The 23,144-nt window shown below is 42.0% G+C and overlaps 1 protein-coding gene across 8 annotated transcripts in view; it reads left to right on the forward strand.

The window, feature by feature from the left end:
- Window positions 1–23,144, forward strand: part of ARID1B (AT-rich interaction domain 1B) — a 340,416-nt gene that overhangs the window by 226,990 nt on the left and 90,282 nt on the right. For all 8 annotated transcript variants that reach the window (XM_030021725.2, XM_030021731.2, XM_030021728.2 and 5 more), the window contains one exon: window positions 8,271–8,514. In XM_030021725.2, the coding sequence (XP_029877585.1) occupies window positions 8,271–8,514 (244 nt within the window). The remainder of the gene's footprint in view (window positions 1–8,270; window positions 8,515–23,144) is intronic.

The following is a 23,144-nucleotide window of genomic DNA, read 5'->3' on the forward strand; positions in this document are numbered from 1 at the left end:
TTTTATCCTGCCAGTTTAGTCTGTCGTCTCCCTGGGGAGGTAGCTGTAGGCTACATGATCTAGAAAATGGTTGTAATCCAAAGACATACAAAAGAAGGAAGTTGTTATGTCTCACCTCATTGTTCTTTATATGAAAAAAACCTTAAGTTTAACAGAAGGGATTTCATGTTTGGGGGTGGTTAAGATTGGCACTGAGGAAACTATGGATGGGAAATAGTGTAAGTATGACTAAATTTTAGTAGGTTGCCATTATGCAAACACAACTTTTCTTTCTTCTTCATAGGGGCAATTTGTTGTGGTTTTCATTGATTTGGTTGTTTTAAATGTTGATGATTTATTGATGATAAGTAGCTGATGCTGTAGCTACAAGAGTTGTTGGCTGAGAATTTTTCTTTGCTACAATACTGAAGAAACAAATGGCTCCTAAGGGTTTGTTGCTTTTTGGTTTTAGATTTTATTTCCAGAAATTCTACGTGCTAAGCATTCGTCCTTCAGAGATAAACGGTGAAGTTCATATTTTGAGAGATACTATGTTACTGTTTTTCTGTTTTGGAGATTTACTGTTTATTTTTTATATTAAAAAGTATTGTTGTCAGACAAGCTGTGGCTGTGTGTCTTACCTGTTTACAGTCCTTGTTAGACTTTGTCAATTTGTTTTGATAGCACATGGGTCATTAGTATTTATTGTTTCATACACGGGGTCGATGTTTGTAAACTAGTGACTTTTTTATGCCATTAGGAGATTTCTTGATGCAGCTGGAGACCTCAGGAGCCCCCTTCCCGTTAACTGTCAGGGAGCTGCAGACCTGGTAATGAGTGGCACTCAGTACAGGCAGGGAGGTGTGCAGTTGTCTGGGCTTTCGTCTGGTGCCTCAAAGCTACGGTGTCAGTTTTGAATTTCTAATTGCCCTAAGTTGTTTTTGCTGTAAACCTCTTGTCTGGACAAGCAAATAAGATCCCATCATGGATCAGTGTAGGCACAGAAGTGTGACTATATCCATCATAGCAACATCTTCTCATCCTCTGTCATGACAGATACAGGCATATCATGTTCTGTTCTTGGACACCTGTATCCACAGGTCAACAATTTTTATTTTTAGTTAAGGTTGTCTTACAAACACGGATCCTTTGCTTGTTAAACAAATGCAGTAAGAAATTATTCTTTCTTTAAATGAACTGGGAATTGAATGCACAGTAGGGTGCCATATTCAGCAGAACAAAATCATATTCCTCTTTAGGGTGGCAGTCCTGCCTAGGCAGCCGGGAAGGCCGGTTGCATCTCTTGACCCTCGCCGGCTGTGCTGTCTCAGTGGTGTTCAGTGTCCATGAAAGCACAAGCCTGCAGGCACGTGTGCAAGGAGGCGTGCCTTCAGCCACAGCCTTTCCTGCGCAGTCTGCGTAGTCCTAACAGCTCAGGTCCTTCATATGAGATCTGAGCCAGTGACACTCTGCACCAACTCATCATGTACACTTTGGTGTTCATATTGTAGGACCAGGAGTTACCTAAAAAAGGAGAAGGCAGAGCAGGGGAAGGTATGACTATTTATTTGGTTCTGACTTTGCAGCGAGTCCACTTAAGGTCCCTTATATTTGGCAGATGAAACATTCCCATTAATTGAGTGTTTGGAGAAAAACCCAAGTCAGTTAAAGTCAGCAGCAAAATTCATACCAGCTTTAGTGAACCTGTTTAAAAAACAAAAAAGCAAACCTTCCTTTGCTTTTTCCCCACTCTCAGCAGGTATTTACTTATTAGGACTAACACTTTTCTTAGAAAGAATGTTTTCTGTGCTCTTTTCATCAGGGGGATTTTTTAAGACTGGGAATGAATTTCATATCCAAATTACGAGTAAGAACTGTCCAAAACAGTCATTTGCTTAGCGATTAGGTAGTAAGCTGTGACTTGAGTCTGTTTTTCCAAGTTGGCTTTTTGTAGATAATTTCTGGAAGACTGATGTAATTCCAGGATCCCGTAGGTTGAAAAGATGGCAGACAGAGCACTGGCAGTGCATTGTGTGCTTACGCTTTTTTCTTGGTTGCTTGAGTGAGTATAGGGCTTTTGGGAACAAGATTTTGCATCCTCAGGGACTTCCCTGTATAACTTCTCAGAGAAAGTATTTGATACTGATGGGAGTCCTTGCAACACAGTTCAGTAACTTTAGTTATTTTGGGAAGCATGTGAGTTCTGGAGAATGAAGGGAATGTGTTTCCCCAGCAAGTGGTGCTTTGTCACTAAATTTAGTGGAAGAAGCTAGTGGTTTTATCATATACTGAGAATTTCCTTCATCTAGAGTGTTGCATGAATAGTTTACCAGATAGAGGTTAAAGTTAAAAATTTGGTTAAAAACACTAAAATATCTAGTAAGTGGAATAAAGCAAGACTGACAAGTGCCATGACTAACTAAAAAGTACTTCTACCCAACTATTGTCAAAGTTTGGGTTTGTCTTGCAAGTAAGTTTTTAGTATGAAACAAATCCTTCTTAAAATAGCATGTTTTGAGGTAGAATTGTGCCCATCAATAAAAATTGAGCTTTTTCTTCAAGGAGGTGTTTGAAATGGAAGTGATCTTGTCTACTTTTCCTTCCTCAAACATTGAATTAACAGGATTCAGAGAATGAACCTTGTTTTCTGTCCCCGAATTAATTTCAGTAAGGGGTGTAAAAGGCACTTTTGGCAAAAAATGTAACAGCAGCCTTGCAGGCTCCTGTTAAAGAAGAATTTTTTAGGGATGTGCATTAGGTATGTTTGGTGTGCTCAGTTGAGGGTTGCAATGTAGCTGGCATGGAAGGAAGACACCCATGTAGGGGGTCGCAGCCTTTGAAAATGGAAGGATTTTCCTTGTGGTCCCCATCGTTGCTGTGCCCATGTGTTTTACTGGTTGTGCAGGCAATGGGAGGCTGTTAGCTCGCTCGCTGCTCGACAATGTGACCAGCAGGGCCTTTGGAAGACTTCTTGAAACATGCTATTATAGGCTGCTTTGTGATGAAAAGAGGTCTTACAAATATCTTGAAATTTAAATAGAGCTATTGTGGGTTTTCCCTTTGTGTGTGTATGAGTGTTTGTCAGCCAAATAATTTGTTCAAAGTTAATCTCAATTACAGAGCATATTGTTCATAATCCCCCATGGCTCCAAAACAATAGCAGAGTGTATGTCTGCTTGAATATATATTTACATACTTACATGTAAAATATGTTTGTGTGTATATATAATTTTACTTCTAAAGCGGTGATTCGTGTTAAGGAGATGGATATTTTATGCAGGATCCTGCCTTTTGAGCAGCACCATCCTCCATCCTAATAAAAATACTGCAGGAAGGCCTGAATGAAGTGAGCAGGGCTTTGATCCTGCAGCCAGTCGGTTGCTGCAGTTCCCTATGCATAGCGCTGGGATTCGTGCTAGCAAAACGGATGGTAGGGTAGAGTCTGGGATTTTCAGCTTCTTGGAGACCGGGAGGTTTTGTGTGTGTTTAATTTTAATATCTACAGAATACCTCTGCTTTTCTTCTACTCCCTGAGTACAAAGGAACCGATAGGCAGTAGTTGGGAAGCTTAAATAAATCCCGGGTTGTATATGCTCTGCACAATCCCTGCAAGAGAGCCCCCAACTACAGTACCTGTCAGTGAATGTAGGGTGTAATTTAGCGGCATAGGAGCTCAGTTAGGAAGGTGCTCCACACTTTCCCTTCTTACTGATGTCAGAGAAAGTGTTCATCATTTTTTAGCTGTAAGTGTTTAGCAAGGGATCCCTTTAGTAAAATCTTGGCTTATGTCTACTGAGACACTCTTGAGCAAAACCAGCAACTGCATGAAGTGTTTGTGGTGTAAATTTTTGCTTCGTGGTTAATGCTCTAATCCTGTCATACTCCTGTGTGTAAAATTGTTGTGGTGTTACTGAGTTGCTGTAGTTTCCTTTTTGCTCTTTATTGGATCTAGGTGTATTCCTTGAGTAAGTTAACATTATTATATTATATATGGGTGTTTGTATTTTTTTTCTTTGTGCTCTCTTTGTAAGTAACTTCGGGTTTCCTGGCTCTATATAAGCAGTTTACTTATTTCTATCCCTTGCTGGCTGCATTGCAATAGTAAATTGTTGTGCTGTTTAAAGAGTGTCTCTCCTGTCAGTCTGATAAGATCGTACCACCAGGAAGGCATAACATTATAATCCTAAGCACAATGTGATGCTGTTCATTTTAGTTCTTGTACTTGTCAGAGGGACAAGAATAAAGGTTGTGCATGGGTGGAAGGTGAGGCTAGAAGTGAAGATAGTTGGAGATAAAACACTTTGCTAAAAGAGATAAATCCTGCACAGGGACATTTCAGTTTGTAATCAGGGTATTATCTGGAAATGAACTTTGAAAGCTGGCTGGGATGTCCTGAATAATACAGGATGTAAAGCTGACATAGAGAATACAGAACTGTGATAGGGATTTGTGACGGGGGGAACAATTATTTTGTCCTTAATTTTTTCTTAGATTTGGTGCCACATTTGAAAATATAGTCATACCAATACCATAGACAAGAATAATAAGATTACTCTACAAGAAACAGATCTACAAGAAACAAGACATTTCTGGTAATTCTAGACTTGCTACATTTTACTGGAAGAAATGAGTGCTTTCCAGAAAAAGCCTCTGAAAAGAGGCAAAATTTAAGGCATGCCTTAGGGTACGGGGACTTCAGCCCCTTAAAAGCATCCCAGCAATTACCTAACCTGCCAACTTTCCAACAAGATAAATGGAAGCACTGTAGCTTGAAGGTGCCTTGGTTTGAATGAGATGCAGTAAGTAAGGTCTCTCTGTTCTTTACAGGCATCATAGATCTGATAGTACTTATAAAAGAAGAATAGAGTTGGTGCCCTGCTGACTAAATTGTCCTCTAGAGGAGTATTAGTTACAGAGCTTCTTTGTTAACTAGGCTGTATGCTCAAACCACTGTGAATTTCTCTTATTAGTAGGCTTTTTAATAGCTTTACATAAGGATATGCTAAGTAAATGCAAGTATAGCCATGTAATTTATGTATATAATGTGTACATGTACAGTATTTTATATATAAATAAATGTTTGTGATGTGGAAATTGCACATGACTTCATTACTGTTCTGTTAAACTGAGGTAAAAGCAAGCATTAAAATACTGATAATAGGAGAGCTGTAAGTCGACTTCTGCTCTTTCTGTCCAGGTGCTTCACATAAAGTCTTTCTTCTCCTTCTCTTTAATTTCCCAATTAGCTTTTGTGGATAACAGAGGTGTTTCTAAAGCCTTTGTATGCTGGAAGTTTCCCAGTTGCTTGCCTACTCAGGCTTTCTACCTTAGAAGACTAAGTGAGGCCACAAAGCGTATGTTAAACAAAAAAAAATACAAAGTAATGATCTGCAAACCACCCTGCACAGAACAGCTGATATTTCTCATTTTAGCCTGCTGTAACACAAGGTAAAGGTTGTGTAGCACAGTCCAGGCATCTAGATAGGCAAGAGCCTTTGTGCATCCTGAGAGCAACCTCATTATCAGCTTTCTTGATGGGTCTGATGAATGAATGCTACTGTAGCATCCTCGGCAGATGAGGCGATTGCGAAGTTCCCCTGCCCCGGGAGGAAATGCCAGTGCTTACGCCGAGTGCACGTGGGGAGCGCAAGGCACCGCGGGTGTACTGAGCCCGCCTGGCTGCTCCCTCTGCATGTACTGGGGGAGGGTGGCATGGATTAGCTCTTTAAATAGACTGGCATCATGCAAGCTTTCCTCTTTCCCGCTTTTGTGAAGGAGTTGCATCAGGTTGGTAGGAAATCCCTGGAAGGCAGGCAGTTGAGGAAATGCCTGGGACTCGTCAGTCACTCTACCCCCATGGGAGGCTGGAGAAGTCAGATGTAACCTGATGGGAAAAGTGAACTTCATTCCTGTCCCCAAGTTCTTCCCCACACGCACGCTCAGCAAGCTGGGGAGATGCTGTGGGGAGCGGTCAGGTTTTGCTTTGGTCTCTGAACAGCAGATAATTTCATCACGGGCAGTGCAAACTGTTTCATTGCTTTTCGTTATTTTGACATGTTTGTTTTTCAAGTACTTTGTGGCTTGCTGAAACAAATGAAAGCTTTAATCCACACACCCTTTTTAAAATCTTTGTTACTTTAAACAGAAAACCCTGTGTTTTCTATATCTTCTATCAGTCGGGTGCCTGTCTGGTTTTTTACGCAGAATTTGTATTCCCTTAGAATAGGCTCTATTCTGCTACATTCGGCTTTCAGGAGTTTATTATATGCTTTTCAGCAGCATTTGTTTTATCAGCACTTCCTGCAGCATTTGTTACACATCATGACAGCAGCGATTTGATTCCATTTAGAAGAATAACATATTATGTATGGAATAGCAGTAATTGCTTACCTGTTTGCCAAATACATTCTACTGTGAAAAATCTCTAGCGTTGCTCTATACAGTATCAAACGGTGTTATTTCTTGTTTACATTTTCTACAGTTAGTAGTTTTGAAAAAGAAACAATGAAAATAGTTTATTGCCCATTTCACAATCAAATTTCCATTTGTAGGGATTTGGAATTCTACTCTTGAGTGAATGCAGACTCCACACATAGATTCAAGTTTCAAACTTAATTTTTGCTTTTTGTATGCCTAATGAAATACGCATACAATTTCGTGCTTGTCAGACAAAGCAAAATTAACCTGTGGTAAGAGTTGTGCTTGAAGTATTCATGGAAATTCATTGGAAATAAGGTCTGCAAGGTGTCCTGCAGAGAGCTAAGTCAGGTGGGTTGTATTTACTACCTTTACGCACTAGGAGGAATAACATGTAGCATTCTAGGTGGCTTCTAATGAATGTTATTGGTGTTTAAACTGTTAATCCTACACTTTCCATGCCTTGGAAGACTGACTCTATCTGTCTGTTAGGAGAGACTGGCTGTGAGCTTCCCTCGTAACAGAGGTAGTCAGCATCGGGCAGGACCGTTACTCTAAGTACACCACTTTGCATTTCATCCAAGTTCTGTAACTTCTAAAAATAATTTTAATTTTTGTTACAAAAATTAGGCAGCAGTAAGGCTTTGCTGCCTAAGCAAAGCTCAGGCAGAGCCCAGTTCTTTTTGTGCTACTCAGATGACAGGTCCTGTTGTGTACGGTGCAACCACTTGCGTGAGCCAGACAAGTGAAGTCAGTATCAGCCAAAGTAAAACACACTGTCATTCCAGTTATTGGAAGCCTCAAAGGTCATTTAATGACCTGTTTTATATGTGAGGTAGCTCTCTGCCTCTTGTTTGTGCCTTAATTCGCTAATAAAATGGTAATGTGCTCCTTAACTTGTGCCTTGCCAATAGTCATGGAAGCACAGCTACCTTTGCGCTTTTCAGTTTGTACGAGATTTTTCTGTGATGCTTAGGAATTAACATTTTTGCTGGCAGTTAAGGGGCATGCACTTGCTTTGTCACAGCATTCTTGGTTTTTTGTACCTGATTTTACAACGATTTAAAAAACCAAATGACTCCCACAGATCCAAAGACCAGTATAACTCTGTGTTACATCTTCAGGGAATATGGCCATATATTCGTAGTTAGAATTCAGATGTGCTTTGACCTACGGAGGTAATTTCTCCTTGAAAATGTAGCAGTTATGAACTGAAGCAACTGTTTAGCAGTGTATTCAAATGAAATTGAAGAGAAACTGAGTTGTACACTGGTATTTGCTGGAAATAGAGAAGTAGCCTTCCTTGCTCCTAGGTGGCCAGCAGGTCCTGTGCTGCTGCTGAGGGTAGGGCTTCTTCTGTCTCTTCTGCAAGGTGAAGGAGCTGCATGCGAGTGTTAGAAGGGCTGCCTATTTTACAGCCGCCTTCTCTTGTTTTGGTGATGGTTTAAAGGGTGAAGTATATAAGCTATGATCGTAACGGTAGCAAACCCCAAAATGAATACTGTGTGAAAATGAAACTGATGTATCATTTTCATTAGTTTTAGTATGCTCAGGCAGAATTTGTGGGATTAATTTTGAAAGCTTAATCCAGATGGAAAAGGTTAAATTCAATGTTGAGTGAATTTGGTTCCAATTCATTTGTTGCCCTTGCTTGTTCTTTTCATCGAAAGAATTAGAGACTAAGCAGAGAATTGTACATACTATCCTCGTTTTCTGCCATCATTTAAGTACATGAACCAACATTAAAGACAACCTCTCAGTTATCTGCTGCAATAAGTAAACAAACGGACCTCGTCACCATGCCAGCTCTTGAGTCCTGTGGCCTGAATATTAGTTCATACAACTACTTAAGTTCTTTTTTCCTTTTTCCTCAGGATTTATCTGGATCCATTGACGACTTGCCGACTGGAACCGAAGCCACCCTGAGCTCAGCTGTTAGCGCATCAGGCTCTACAAGCAGCCAAGGGGAGCAGAGCAACCCTGCACAGTCTCCGTTCTCCCCTCATGCTTCTCCACATCTCTCTGGCATCCCTGGGGGCCCATCACCTTCCCCTGTAGGCTCTCCTGTTGGAAGCAACCAGTCGAGATCTGGTCCCATTTCTCCAGCAAGTATTCCAGGTAAGTTTGTTCCAACAAAGAAAATTAACCCGATAGACAGGTTTATTAAATAAATAAATACTTCTGTATTCCAAATGCATTTATTTTCTGAGAATCCTGCATTTTCAGGGTCTTTTTCTGCAAAAAGTGCATAGTTAAAGCAGGGGTAAATTCCACCTAAACTTCAGCTGCCAAGCTGTTGGATTGCTCAAACACAATGTGTTTGAGAAGTATCTTTATCAACGACCAATGTGAATACCTGATCATAATTTTTGTATTCGGTTTGTGTGTCATTTATCTGTCACATATTTCTCTCTATTATTTCCAGGGTCCCTTTTTTTGTTTTGCTGTGTGTTTTTCTTGGTTTTGGCTCTTGGACTTGTATGGTGGTTTCAGACACACAGGATGAGGCAGAGATTTTCCAACCCTGGGCCCTGATAATGTAATTTTGGACATGAGTACAGAATACAGAATGAGCTATTTCTTAATATTTGCAAAGGTCAACAAGTTACTAGGAATCCAGCCCCACCAGTAATAATTGAAATGCCAGTGGCATGCTTGCCACTTGCACTCTTGTGCCACATAGAGTATGACACACAGTCATTCATGTACATTTAGAAATTTCTGGAAATCTGTTGAGATACTCAGAAGAAAAAAAAAGGCATGCATTAATTCCAGTTCTTACCTTGTCCCCACCCATCTGGCACATCACTTGCAGGGGGTCAGGCAGCAATGTGTTTCAGATGAGTTTATTCTCTTTCTGACGCTCAAGTTTTTGATTGTTTTCTGACATTTTGAGTACTAGGGGAATTCCTAAGAGTAGGAGAGTGCTGACATTACCCCAGGGACAATACCAGTTGCTGACAAAACCCCCCAAAAAATCAGCATGGAGCTCAGTTAAAAGAAACAAAAGCAGTGATGCCTTTTCATTAAATGTGCTGTAAACCAAATGCAGGTTAAAATTCAGTGAGAAGTGTGCGTTTCAGTATTCAATACAAAGGTATCTGTGTAAAATGTATGTGCCTGTTTGTATACAGAGGTTAAATTAGACAACCAAAGGGGAGTAAGCTCAGTGCACACAGGCATGTTGTGTACTAAGTGTGGCCCAAGCATGTTGAGTCCCAATGCTGCTGCGCGCCCTGCAGTTAAGTCTTCCCTCTCCAGCCACTCTGATCAGCAGCATGTGCTCAGGAGGGGCAGGAATAGCGGGGACAGCAGTAGGACTGGAGTATTTGCATTATGTGCAGTATGCTAGCTTTGTATTTGCAGCTATTTCCCAGTACGTGGTGCAGAAGCCTGTCCCTATTGTTGAGTGAAGCCAGATAGTCCACCTAGCTGGAAAGGTAACATTTTCCCACAGTCAGATTCAGGCAAGTAAATGGATTGGCATTTTAGCAGTCTGATTGCTGAATAGGGAAAGAACATTGTGACTTTGAAAATAGCTTTATTGTAGCGATGATAGATAAGGGTGGGAACCGGACAGTGTGTAGGGGAAAGTAATAACTTTTATGAAACCAATTGATTCCTGCGGGGTAAAAATAGAAGGGAAGTGGGCCCAAAGGTCAGGGTCAGAGTCGCTTCATCACTTCATCTGAGCCCAAAGCTCATTTTTGTGACTGACCCAGTGAAAAGTATTGTCTCTTCATACAAACCATGCCACCATTTTGCATGGTGGTTTTCTGGTCTGCTGCAGTAACACAAAAGCAACTCTTCCTCGGGAAGGATTTTTGTGAATGGCGCTAAATCAAAATTGCCCACCGCTGTTTCCCCGGCGTGGGCGAGCTCCTGGTCTCTGCAGCTCTTTTGCTAAAGGTGAACTCCCAGGTGTGAGCTGATGCAGCGCTCTCCAGAGGGGAGCCAGGCAGCTGTGGTAGGGTTGCTGCTGTTGCTGCTGCTGCATTTCTCAAGCTCCAAAATGACACGAGCAAGGCTGCTATTTAAAACCCTGTGACTAGTGGGATGCTGCCGAGTGCTAGGGCTTTCAAGCCTTATGAATTAGACTGTGCTTTCATCCAAGTGTATTCCCACCATTGTGCTTCATTACTAGGACTTTGGTAGCTTTTTTCATCAGCCTTATTCATGAGACCCTATGAAAAAGTAACACAGAGCTTGTTTGCATTTCTGTGGCTGTTTGCAGCATTGAGGTTGTGGCTGGTTTTAAACATAGATTATGTAGTACAGCATCTCGCCTTTAATAATTTTGTTCGCTGCTATTTTCCTCTCTGTTCTCACCCTACCCTTGTTTGTTCTGACCTCATTCCTCTCCTATTACCTCCTGCGATGTTGTGCCACAGCTTCTCCATGTGACATAGATTGGCTCTTTCAATCATTCTCTCTCCAGCAAGTCATTGTAAAATGAGCAGCTGTTGTGTTGCTGATAGCTATGGCTAGGGAAAGCCAAAATGTTGCAGGGGGTTCTTGGTGGGAAGGCTGTTAAAATAAAGGTGTTGCTTTCCCAGGGTTTACTGGAAGAGAAGCATCCTTTTCCCAGTGCCTCCTTCCTTGCAACAAAATTGAAGACTAATTTAACATCAAAAGGGCAGACAAACAAACAGCCCCCTATTAAACCTCCCAAATGGCTGATTCTCTTCCACTGCCTGTTTAAGCTGCCTCCCCACCCCACTGCAAGCCTGCCGCCCTGCATTGCTTTCTGCTGCACGCCGCGAATTTTGCAGGAATGGACTGGCACAGGCAGCACTGACATTGGCACGTCCCTAGCTCAGTGGGCATTTCCTTCCTGTGCTCTCTGAAATGCTGGATGGATATTTTGTGTGGTAAGTGGCACACACATATACAGCCTTTGTTTCCATTCGCATTACTGGAGTAGACCAGGGAGATTAACCCTTAAGAGCAGAAAAAGCAACTTTGATAGGTTTTGTTCAGAAAGATGGTTTTCTCTCAAAATGGTAACACTTCTCGTTCAGACGCACATTCATTACAGGACTGAAATCCTACTCTTTTATGATTTTTAGGGATTCAAAATGGCATTCTGATTTCCTGTTAAGTGGATCGTTATTCTGCTTTGCCAGAAATCCTGATCTCTTTATTTTGTAGCCATCTCTATAATTAGCGTACATGTTCTTCCAAAGAACGAGATGTGATGCCCTGTACTGCTTTGGGTCTTGAACTGTGCCTGATTCAACCCTAAACCATTAGTGGAAGCTGATGCAGCACATCATCAAAATGCACTGCTGTTGCCAGAAGATTTAGTGGCTGTTAATTTCACTTTTCTCTTTTTTTTTTTCTTTCCCTCCTGCTCCAACCATTCCAGTTTACTAACAAAGCAAAAATGTAAATAAGCTAAACTCCCCTTTCTCCCTCCCCATCCCCAATTTTGATCTCGGTGGCCAAAGGCTTTTGTCAGCTCTTTCTCCCTTGCGGTGTAAGCAGCAAAAATTTTTAATATTAAGAGTTCTGTGTAAGATTGCTGATAGGCCAGGAATCCCTTAACCCATGATGGACAAGCAGATTTTGTATGAGTTAACAGATTCTATTATTTTTAAACCTCTGCAGCAATTTTTATCTGTATAGAAGAGAAGGGTACGCTATGCTAATAATGAATAGCAAATGCTGTCTTTAGAAAAACATAAAAGCATTTTTTTCACATAGATCAGTATTTTGACTTGTGCTTTTAATACGTTACTTTCTGAACAAACAAGCTTATTTTCACTCTGGTAAGCATCAACTGCATTGTTGTTTTTATTACAATTGTATTGATGTCTTCTTTCACCAAGGAGCTTGGATACAGCTGGACTTATAATTTTCAGGAAGAAATCCCTGTGTGAATAGTCTCACTTCGGAATGTTCTTGCCAGTCATCTTAATTTATGCTAACCAGTGGTCAGCACCCTCCTCTGATTAAAAAGACTCAGATTTTTAATTCTGATAATTATATGAGTCAATGTATGTGTTCCATTCAGTGATCAACTCTACTCTCTGCAAACCTGGAGGTCTTCCCCTCCTGTATTGATCAGCTAGCTAGGTTGAAATCCAGGACCCGTCAGAATTACAGCTAGCTCTCCAGGCAAAAAAGCAGCAAGAGGGGAATGGGATGCCCAGAGAGAGCTGTAACAGGAAATCTTGCCTTGGTGTGCATGTTAGTCAATGTGTGGATAGACTAGAGTGACTAAAATGCTGAGAGAAGAAAAAAATGAGCACTAGTCTGTCATAGTCCAAAAGGACATTTTAGTGCAAAAATCTGAATAGGAGTGATGCTTTCTTTCATGCCTTATAAAAGGAGAAGCCCAAAAGTTGAACTGTTTCCAGAAGTGGCTGCAGTAAGACAAGCCAGTCACACAGATCTTGTTTTAAACAAGAATTTGGAAAAACCTTTTGCTTGAGATTGAGCTATTCCACATGCTTACTCCATTGACCACCACTACTGGTATGTTATACAGCATGGACTCTTTTCAAACATTATTTCAGGGAGAGAAGACTACCATATGAAAGTGAATTTGTAGTACTCTATTTTTTGTTGAAGTTTGTGATGGGTTGACCCTGGCTGATTGCCAGGTGCCCACCAAAGCCGTTCTATCACTCCCCCTCCTCAGCTGGACAGGGGAGAGAAAATATAACAAAGAGCTTGTGGGTCGAGATAAGGACAGGAGAGATATCACTCATCACTTACCGTCACGGGCAAAACAGACTCAACTTAGGGAAATTAACTCACTTTATTACAAATTAACCAGAGTAGGGTAATGAGAAATAAAACCGAATCTCAGAACACCTTCCCTCCACCCCTCCCTTCTTCCCGGGCACAACTTCACTCCCGGCTTCTTTACCAACCCCCCCCAGCGGCACAGGGGGACGGGGATGGGGTTTACGGTCAGTTCATCACACGTTGTTTTCTGCCGCTTCATCCTCCTCAGGGGGAGGACTCATCACACTCTTCCCTGCTCCAACGTGGGGTCCCACCCACGGGAGACAGTCCTCCACGAACTTCTCCAACGTGGGCCCTTCCCACGGGCTGCAGTTCTTCACGAACTGCTCCAGCATGGGTCCTTTCCACGGTGTGCAGTCCTTCAGGCACAGACTGCTCCAGCGTGGGTCCCCCACGGGGTCACAAGTCCTGCCAGAAAACCTGCTCCGTGGGCTCCTCTCTCCACAGATCCGCAGGTCCTGCCAGGAACCTGCTCCAGCGCAGGGTTCCCACGGTGTCACAGCCTCCTTCGGGAAACCCACCTGCTCCGGCGTGGGGTCCTCCACGGGCTACAGGTGGATATCTGCTCCACCGTGGACCTCCATGGACTGCAGGGGGACAGCCTGCCTCACCATGGTCTTCACCACGGGCCGCAGGGGAATCTCTGCTCCGGCGCCTGGAGCATCTCCTCCCCCTCCTTCTTCACTGACCTTGGTGTCCGCAGAGTTGTTTCTCTTACATGTTCTCACTCCTCTCTCCGGCTGCCGAATCTGCCTGTCCCAACTTTTTTTTCCTTCTTAAAAATGTTATCACAGAGGCGTTACCACTATCGCTGATTGGCTCGGCCTTGGCCGGCGGCAGGTCCATCTTAGAGCCGGCTGGTATTGGCTCTCTCTCGAACACAGGGGAAACTTCCAGCAACTTCTTACAGAAGCCACCCCTGTAACCCCCCCCGCTACCAAAACCTTGCCAGCAAAACCAATACATTCCACCCCTCGCCTCTGTGAATCACATTTTTAAGAACTATCATTAAAATCTACATTCATCACACAAAATCTTCACTCACATCAACAAAAAGAATTCCCACACCGAAATCAGAATAATATCATCACAAAACCGACAAAAGGTGGGCAATTTACACACAATCCACCCCTCGTCCCTTCACCACAATTACAACGATAAAATTCCCCACTCGTCATGCAGCTCTTAACTCTCTAGCTGCGTTCAGTCCATGTTTTGCCCGTAACCTCTCTCAGTTACTATCCTTATCTCGAATTCCTCACACTGCCCGCATTCTCCACCAAAAAGACTGTGATGGGTTGACCCTGGCTGATTGCCAGGTGCCCACCAAAGCCGTTCTATCACTCCCCCTCCTCAGCTGGACAGGGGAGAGAAAATATAACAAAGAGCTTGTGGGTCGAGATAAGGACAGGAGAGATATCACTCATCACTTACCGTCACGGGCAAAACAGACTCAACTTAGGGAAATTAACTCACTTTATTACAAATTAACCAGAGTAGGGTAATGAGAAATAAAACCGAATCTCAGAACACCTTCCCTCCACCCCTCCCTTCTTCCCGGGCACAACTTCACTCCCGGCTTCTTTACCAACCCCCCCCAGCGGCACAGGGGGACGGGGATGGGGTTTACGGTCAGTTCATCACACGTTGTTTTCTGCCGCTTCATCCTCCTCAGGGGGAGGACTCATCACACTCTTCCCTGCTCCAACGAGGAAGTTTCCCCTGTGTGCCCTAAGTTGAGTCTGTTTTGCCCGTGACGGTAAGTGATGAGTGATATCTCTCCTGTCCTTATCTCGACCCACAAGCTCTTTGTTATATTTTCTCTCCCCTGTCCAGCTGAGGAGGGGGAGTGATAGAACGGCTTTGGTGGGCACCTGGCAATCAGCCAGGGTCAACCCATCACAAAGTTTTACAGATACCCTAAAATAGTTGCAAAACAAGAAAGGGGATTATATCCCTGTAAAATTGATACGATCCCCCTGTCTAGAAAGAGTATTTTAACACATCTATCAATATTTCCCCCTTGGCTTCTGTGGAGGCAAAAATCTTGCAACAGCTTGTTGCAAGGAAGATGCATGCTGTTAATTGGCATCCAGACCAGAAAAAACAAAACACAAGATGCCATTGACATAGCTATGTTCTTAATCACTGCTAGTGCACAAAACATGTATTCAGCAGTTCTGCAAATCTAGAATGCTTACAAATGAAATATGTGAATGTTTCACATAGCAGTAGTTTAAAACCCTTTCTTTTGAAGGGTTTGAACAACATTCAGAGTTTTTCTGTCTTTTGAAAAGAGGAGAAATAAGCAAATTGGAAGGCACACTAGCTTGAGGCATTGTTTCTAGCCGATGGAGCATCTAACCTGTGAAACCTGTTAGAATTCAGCCCAGGTCACAACTGATGAATAATCTGTTGTCTCAGGGCTTTGTGAAATAACTAAATAGTCTCAAGCTAGTTTCTTGAGGAGAGCCCATGCTACAAAAGGCACTGTCAAAACTGCTATCGTACTCACAGTCTGGCCAGAGAGATCAGGGAGGTGTCCTTCTCTGCAGAGGTAGTCTTCCCAGAACAGGTGCAGGAGGTGAAATGAGACCGAGACATGCTGTTCGAGTTCCTCCTGTTGGGTTTTCCTGACAGCAGAGGGTTTCATATTCCAGCACCATCAACCTGCTGGTTTTCATCAGCCCTAAGTTAAGCATCAGATAGAAAAACAATAAATCACCAAAACCAGCATGGCCTGGGTGGTTATTTTTTTAGGGGTAGTTTGGGGGTTTTAGTTTTAAGTGTTTTCAGTTGCTTAATATCTGGTTTATCAACATTTATATTTCTCTGTCACACATTGCAGTTTCAGTTTTTAATTGCTGTGTAAGACAGTGACGAACATTTCCGCCCCATGGGCTGAACATCCTGCAGGGTCTGGGGAGCATGGCACTGAGGGTCGTCAAGGACCCTACAAAGGCTTCATGTAAACCTCCCCCAGATGGCCAGATCTGTAGCGCTTACATCCCCATAGCTGTGCTCTGCCCCATACCTGGTTTATCCTCTTTGCTGATTCCTGCCAGGCCTGTTTTCACTGACCTGGCAATTGCTGAACGGTCAGCGTGGCGAGGCATCTGCTGCTGTGCATGCCGTGGCAGCACGTGTACAGCAGGCCACTTCTTGTAGCTCTGTGAGTCATTGGTAGCGCCGTGCTGGTACAGATCCACCTAGAGCATGATGGCTGTTGAAATCCAATTAAAATCTTTGCATAATTATGCATGTGCTGTGGTTCACATAGCAAAATTCAAATATACTTAATCACAGCCGCCAAGATTTGACAGGTATGTTTGTCGTTAGTTTTAGATGTATACTTTAAGGCCATCATTGGACAATTATTGTTTACATTTAATTATTAACCTGTGCATTTCTTTCTAACTTTTTTTGCTCCACCCACTTCTGGTTTTGTCAAGAAATTTAATAGAGTGTATATTTGGTTTTTGAACATTTGGGGTTTTTTATTCTATCATTATTTAGCTACACAAACATAGATTCTCTTTCCTTCTTTGTGTTGCCAAACAGGGTATTAATTTGTGTATTATCATAAATTAAAAGGTTGTCTTTCATTCCCTTGCCCTTTGCAATACTAAGCAGTGATTGATGAGCAAATGGGAAAAGTCTCTCACGGTTCCATCAGTATGTTTTTGTTGTTGTTGGCAGGTGGTTGTTATACCTAGATAAAATAGAGCATAGATGTCATAAGTAGTTTGGTTTCCATGATGGGATAGGCTGTTGCAGTTTTCAGTTTTTCAGTGGACTGTGTATCACTGCCATTAGAGATATTTAAAGCGGCCGTCATGCTTCATAGTTAGTGTCAGACTTGACTAGGCGGATACGTGGTGTGTCCCTCCTTAGAAGAAGAAACCTAACAATTGCAAATATGGCTTGAATTAATTTTGGGCCAGCTAGAAAATAGCCATTTAGCCTCAAAAGAAGAACATTTTCACTACCTCCAGGTAATAATTTTTTTAAAAATTAGTGAAAAGCAAGTTATTATCTCTCCTCCTTAGGGACAAAATTCATGCAGGTTGAGCTGTGGCTTGAAAGATTCGAACAGCCCTTTGACAGCATCACTCCATAGGAAGATACGGAAGTCAAATTGCAAAGTGGGTTTTTAGAAAGCAAACACAAAAGAACAACTCACTCCAGCGGCGAGCTTTTCTGTTTGTTTCCCATCTCCAGATAAGAGTGGACTCAAATTATTGTGATGTGTTGATTGATTACAGCCGTTAAGTTTCTTAGTAATCAGTTTCATCACTTATTCTGAATTCACGCTTGCACCTTTGATTTCTCTTCCACAACAGGGTGATGTGGGTTGTCGTTGACTAATGAAGAACAGAATTGGTTTCGGCGTGAGACAAACGGAATGCCGACACCAATCCCAAAATGCATTAATCTTTAATAATCCACATCTGCATGTTTATAAATTATATAACCAGGGGTTGCTAATGTTGATACTCCCCCTTCCAAACAGAAGCTGACATAGAAGTTGGCGTTTGCAAACTGCATGAGAGGCACATGGCCCCTCATGGTGTGTGTGACCTTGCGGAGGGAGCTCGCCGGATGAAAGTTCTCAGTTGATTAAAAATACATGAAGAATTGCTCTGCTTCTGCACTGGTCTTTGGAGCTTATCATTGTTGGGCGAGATGAAATATGGCATGATAGATCTTGTCTTCAGGAAGATCAGACCCACCAAATGGTTTTTGGAAGTGGGTTTGCCTCAAGGTGCTTTTACCCTTTATGCATTCAACTTGCCGTTTTCTTCCCTGTCCCTGAGAACCATTGAGACCAGGGCTGTGTAATATGCAATATAACACAACAAGAAAAACTATATTATCTAAGAGTTTGTTCCTTTTGAGGATAGTATTAATTAGAGCACATAGATTTTACTACTAAAGTGCCCATTAATCGCAGGCAATGGACTAGTATGAGAAGTAGCAGGCAGGACTAGCAAAATAGTTCATTGCCACATATCAGCACTGCTCCAAAATCCACCTGCTTGCCCGAACTTGAGAGAGTCGGAAGAAGCAGGGAGGAGTGAAACTCCGTCACTGCTGGTCTTTCGAGTTAATGCCGTCTGATGATGAATATTTATTCTGAGCAATTCTTAGTGTAGCTGGATCAAGGGAAAAGAAATACAGATAAGAAACAGCCATTTCAGTTCACATTCACCCTTTCTTTGGTATCTTGCATGTTTTCACACTGCAAATATTATAAATGAAAGTTGATATATGGTTTTGACAGAATTTGGCAATGTTAAAATTAGGAGTTAAGGTTTTTATTAGGTGGCAAATACTAGAAGTGCATGTCTGCTACATTTGTTGTGCTTCTCAGGCTCTTAAAAACAGTAGACACAATGAAGAACAGCTTAGAGAAAAACTCTCCTCATACTTATAAATGCCATCTAGAGCATTGATAATGAAAAAGTCTTCCTTTTGGAACTTGGATTAACTCCCTAAATGGAATTCTGAAGTTTTAAGTTTCAGGTGTGTAGCAGGGTAGGTTTCATTTCTGGAAGGAAGAAAATTGGTCAATACAAGGAAGAAATACTACCCTGTCCTTTGTTAGGAGCTTTTAGATCTTTAGCACTTGCATCAATTACAATTTTATATTCTGGTTAATTGACATTTTATAAAGAAGTTGAGAATGGTTTTTCTCTAGCCAAAGCATATGCTTTTTGCATTAACAAACACGTAATGTCATGTCCCAAGTAATTACGAATGACTAAATCCATGCAACCCTTTGCAGTCTTCTACTTCAGTCTAAATGCAAGCAAAACTGTCATTTTTATGAAAGGCTTAAAAGGGCAGAGTAAAAAAATACAGTATGATTACAGGGTTTGGATTGTTACCTAAAGAACATAGACACTTTTTTCAATGGTTTGCACAAATTTAAGAAAATATAATTTACAAAATCTAAAAGCAATTCAGTGGCCCCGTAGAGGTGTGAGAGAAAGCGCTGGGCAAGCTGCGGCCGCAGCCTCTCCCAACCCCTCTCATCCCAATTCACACCGTCGCTTTGGAGAGATGCGGTGACACAGAGCGCAAAACACGTGGAGGGGCGGTTAAATGAGACTTTAGAGGGGAAAAAAAAAAAATTAAGTCAGTGGCTGAGCTTTGAAGAGGTCTGTCTAGTGCAGAGCAGTGAGCGAGTGGGGAAGAAAGGAGTAGTAAGCGCCTCATCTAATCTTTCTCCTGGGGACCCAGGTGGACAAATTGGCAACCCTGTTCACAGGCCCCCCCCCCCCCCCCTCCTTTGTAGCGTAAGAACTGCTAATCGGATCCATGCTGCTGCAACTGTGGTTAGTTATTAACAGAATAAAAGCAGATTTCTTCAAAAGAACGGGTTGGGGAAAATGGCTATACAAAATTGCAAGGTTGTTAGAATCTTAAATGCACAGCAGTCGGTTTTTCCCTATTCTGAATTAGGCGATGAATACGGCCTTTCATCTGTCACTGTGCCCGTTTCTTCAGAAGGCAGCCAAACATTAAGCTTCTCAAACAAAACAAGAAAAAAAAAATTGTTTGAAAGAGGAAAAATATTGGGGAGCAGGAAGAATAGGAAAACGAGAAGGAGAAATCAGGTTTTGTTTTTATTAATTTGGCCTGGTGAGAGAAATACGAGCTTGCCTGCTCTATTCAGTTCCTGCATGCGAGCTGCTGTGAGCCACCATTTCTGAATGCGGAGATTAAAAAAGATTTAACTGGTTGCTATCCTGGGCTGCACCATTCTGGATCGGCCTCCAGCAGAAATACCCTGGGCTGGGAACTCTACTGAGCTTAATGGAAATAATGCATTAAATGAATGCGGAGTTAGGCAGAGGTGAAAGCAGAAAGAATTTCATCCCCCAAAATGAAACTTGTCATAACTGTAAAGTGAAATTACAGGTTTGGGGTGGGTGTCTTTGAGGCTAGAGAAGCAGTGATCCCTAGATTTAGACTGACTTATGCCTTCGCTTATATAAATAAATAAATGATGCATCCTTAATTTTGAGGAGATCTAGTGCCTTCCTGGTTTGCAGCAGGATTTTGAAATTTGTTGGAGAGGAATAGTCCTGGGGCAGACAGGTGCTTGCTGTGGCCTACTGGAAATCCATTCAGGTGAGTCGCAGCCTTTTGAAGATTTCCATTGGCAGCTTGCTTTGGGCTCGTTGCCAAAATCTCAGGAAAAAATGCTGTGGTGCTGTGGCGCTTCACTTCAGTCCAAATGCAGAGGTGACTTCGGGAGGGGGTGTGGATGAAACAGACCCTCTTGTAATGGCTGCTGCTGCTCTCCATTCCCCTCCTGAGCAAAGTGAGCTTTGGCCTTGGGAGGCAATATATTTGCTTTCCTGCGCCTTGCCATTCAGCCTGTTGTCAGTTTAGGCAGTACTAACAATTATTTCACTTTATACTCCTGAGTATTTGTTAAAACTCTTCATACCTTACTCAGAGGTTACACAACCTGGGATTAAAACTTGGATGTCTAATTTGGCAAACCCTAGTTTCAACTACTTAATTCTTTTTTTTAAAAAGTCCATAATATAATGAATTATTCTGTAATGAGGGTGACATTCGGATGGTGTTCCATAAGTAATACCTTGGAACTACATGCTGAATAATGGGGATGAAACAAAATATTGAATAGCTACCTCATCCTGTCACTGTCAACTTTGCTTTGAATTAAATGCTGTATTATGTCAAGCAAGTAGCTTCTGGTCATGAAATTAAGATGTTTATGATATTGCATGTATGCAGAGAACAGTCAGAGGTAGGGTTCTGCGGGCCACCTTAGCTCAGTGTTGCATTTTTTAATGGTGATTTGAGAGCAATTTAGCACTTATGTTACAGTGACATCTCTGGAACTTGCTCACAACCTAGTCCTTGACATGGTAATGTAACACAAATATGAAAAAGAAGATGGAGTGTAACTTTCAAGGATTAGTAGTCTGAGTGTTATATACTTTCATGAGAAGAGAAGTGGGTTTTTTACCTTTTGTTGATTTTACATGGATTGTGAGTGATACTTGTGTGCGTTAGGGAATCTTGTGTCTTTAGAGCATGATGGATTTGTTTTAAGAGCTAATATGGAAAATCAGGGCCAGGTCCAACAACAATCTTGATAACTTTTTGTAATGTGGAACATCCATAAGTCTGGCTTAAGTTGATAATCTTCATGTTTACAGATGCTTTGCATTGCTCCGGCGGAACAAATCAGCCACTTGTGATCCCGCCTTCAGCAACCCACACAGCCAGCCACCGAAAGCATCCCAAGGCAGGAGGGCTCTGGGCTTGGTCCTGAGCTCCCGGGTCAGAGAGGTGGAAGTTGTCTCAGTGAGCAGGTGGCAGTGGATTAACAGCGTTGCTGTCACTTGCAAGGGGTTATTAGCTTCAGCATGGTGCTGAGCAGAGCCAGAAGGCTTGGTTCGAGCATGCTTGACTCTGCGTATCCCTCCCCAGAGTGGTTCAGCGGGGCCACGGCTGCTGTATCTGAAAGGGTCCTCATGCCGCTGGCCTTTTAAAGCATCTGTGCTTAGGTTACTGTATAGATATGAGGAAGGTTTTAATATTTTGCATGTCTTAATTTGGGGGGATATGCAGGCAATCCTTGCTTTTTACTGGGATTAATAAGTCCTTTAAAAAAATACTGTTGGTACAACAGGAAGCTTAGCTGCAATGGATAAATTCTGGAAGAAAATAATCTTTATTCTTAAGGGGTCATAGGCTTTGTAAGATGAAAGAGATAACACAAACCACATGACCAGTTTCCCTTTATGCTACCCATAGAAAAATTTCTTCCCTTTGAGGTCATTTGCACCTCACTTTAAATTTCCTGAAAAGCTCATTTAAAACAGTCTCATATAGAAACCTGTTTATGATCTTTCATTTCTGATGTACGGATCCAAGACCCAGAATGTCCCTTCCGGTCTGTGAGCCTTTACTGTCACATCGACTGTGTGGTATAATCCCATTATTTTATCAGATTCCATCTTAATCACTAGGTTTCCTGGACCTCATTATTTCTAAGAGGAAGTTGTTTCAAATTCCAGTAATGGTTTATCATTCTAAATATTGTGCTCTTTTTTCTCCCTGATATTTAGCCACAAATATATTTTTAAAGAGAGGTCACAAAATCACAGCTTTAGTTTTTGCCATGCTAAGTAATACTTGCTCTTTCAGCCTCCTGTCATGTCATGCTGGTAGCTGTTCTTGTCCCATTCCAGTTAGCATTAGGCTTTCTGGTTTTGTCTGTGTAAAGGCTCACCAGTGACACATCAGCAGTGGTGTTATGTTTCCTTACCTCTACTGGAAACAATTCTCCTAATTCATCCTAATAATAAATTTGTTTGATTCAGGGTGACATCAAATGGTTAGTTATAACCATTTGTAGGTCAACAAATACGGTCAGATTCTCCTTCCTTTTCTTCTCCCATTTCTAACTGATAAACCTACAGCTCTTCAGTTAGAAAAGGCCTGTTTCTGGTCTGTGAGTATAAATGTTTGCATTTTTGTTGCTCCAACCCAAAACATGGTCCAGTTTCTTAGATAGTATTTTGATCATCTTCTGTATTGATGAAGATTCCCTACTTTGTAATCAGCCAATGTCATTAATCCAGTCCTAGCTCTTAATTCCTAAATTAGATTGAGAATTGTCCTAAAGACAACCCGCAAGATCTTTAACTTATGCCTTTCCTCCAGCCTAATGTTCCCCTTTCAACACAGGCTGTGATCAGTCCCCCACTCTTCCTGTTTCCTCACCCATCTTAAAATTCCTGTGCTGTTATCCCTACTTCCCTCCTAAACTAGTAATTTCTCAGGGTGAACCTGTTATCACTGAAGTGCTTTCTTGATTCAATTGTTCAGGCACAATTCTGCGAGGTATTGTCCAGCTGGTACAGGGTACCACTGCTGAGCATCCTCCAGTGTCATTACAGTGATGGGAGCAGAGAGCCCTCAGCATGTTTCAAAATGTT

The sequence above is a fragment of the Aquila chrysaetos genome, chromosome 8, assembly GCF_900496995.4.
Source record: "Aquila chrysaetos chrysaetos chromosome 8, bAquChr1.4, whole genome shotgun sequence".
Lineage (NCBI taxonomy): Eukaryota > Metazoa > Chordata > Aves > Accipitriformes > Accipitridae > Aquila > Aquila chrysaetos.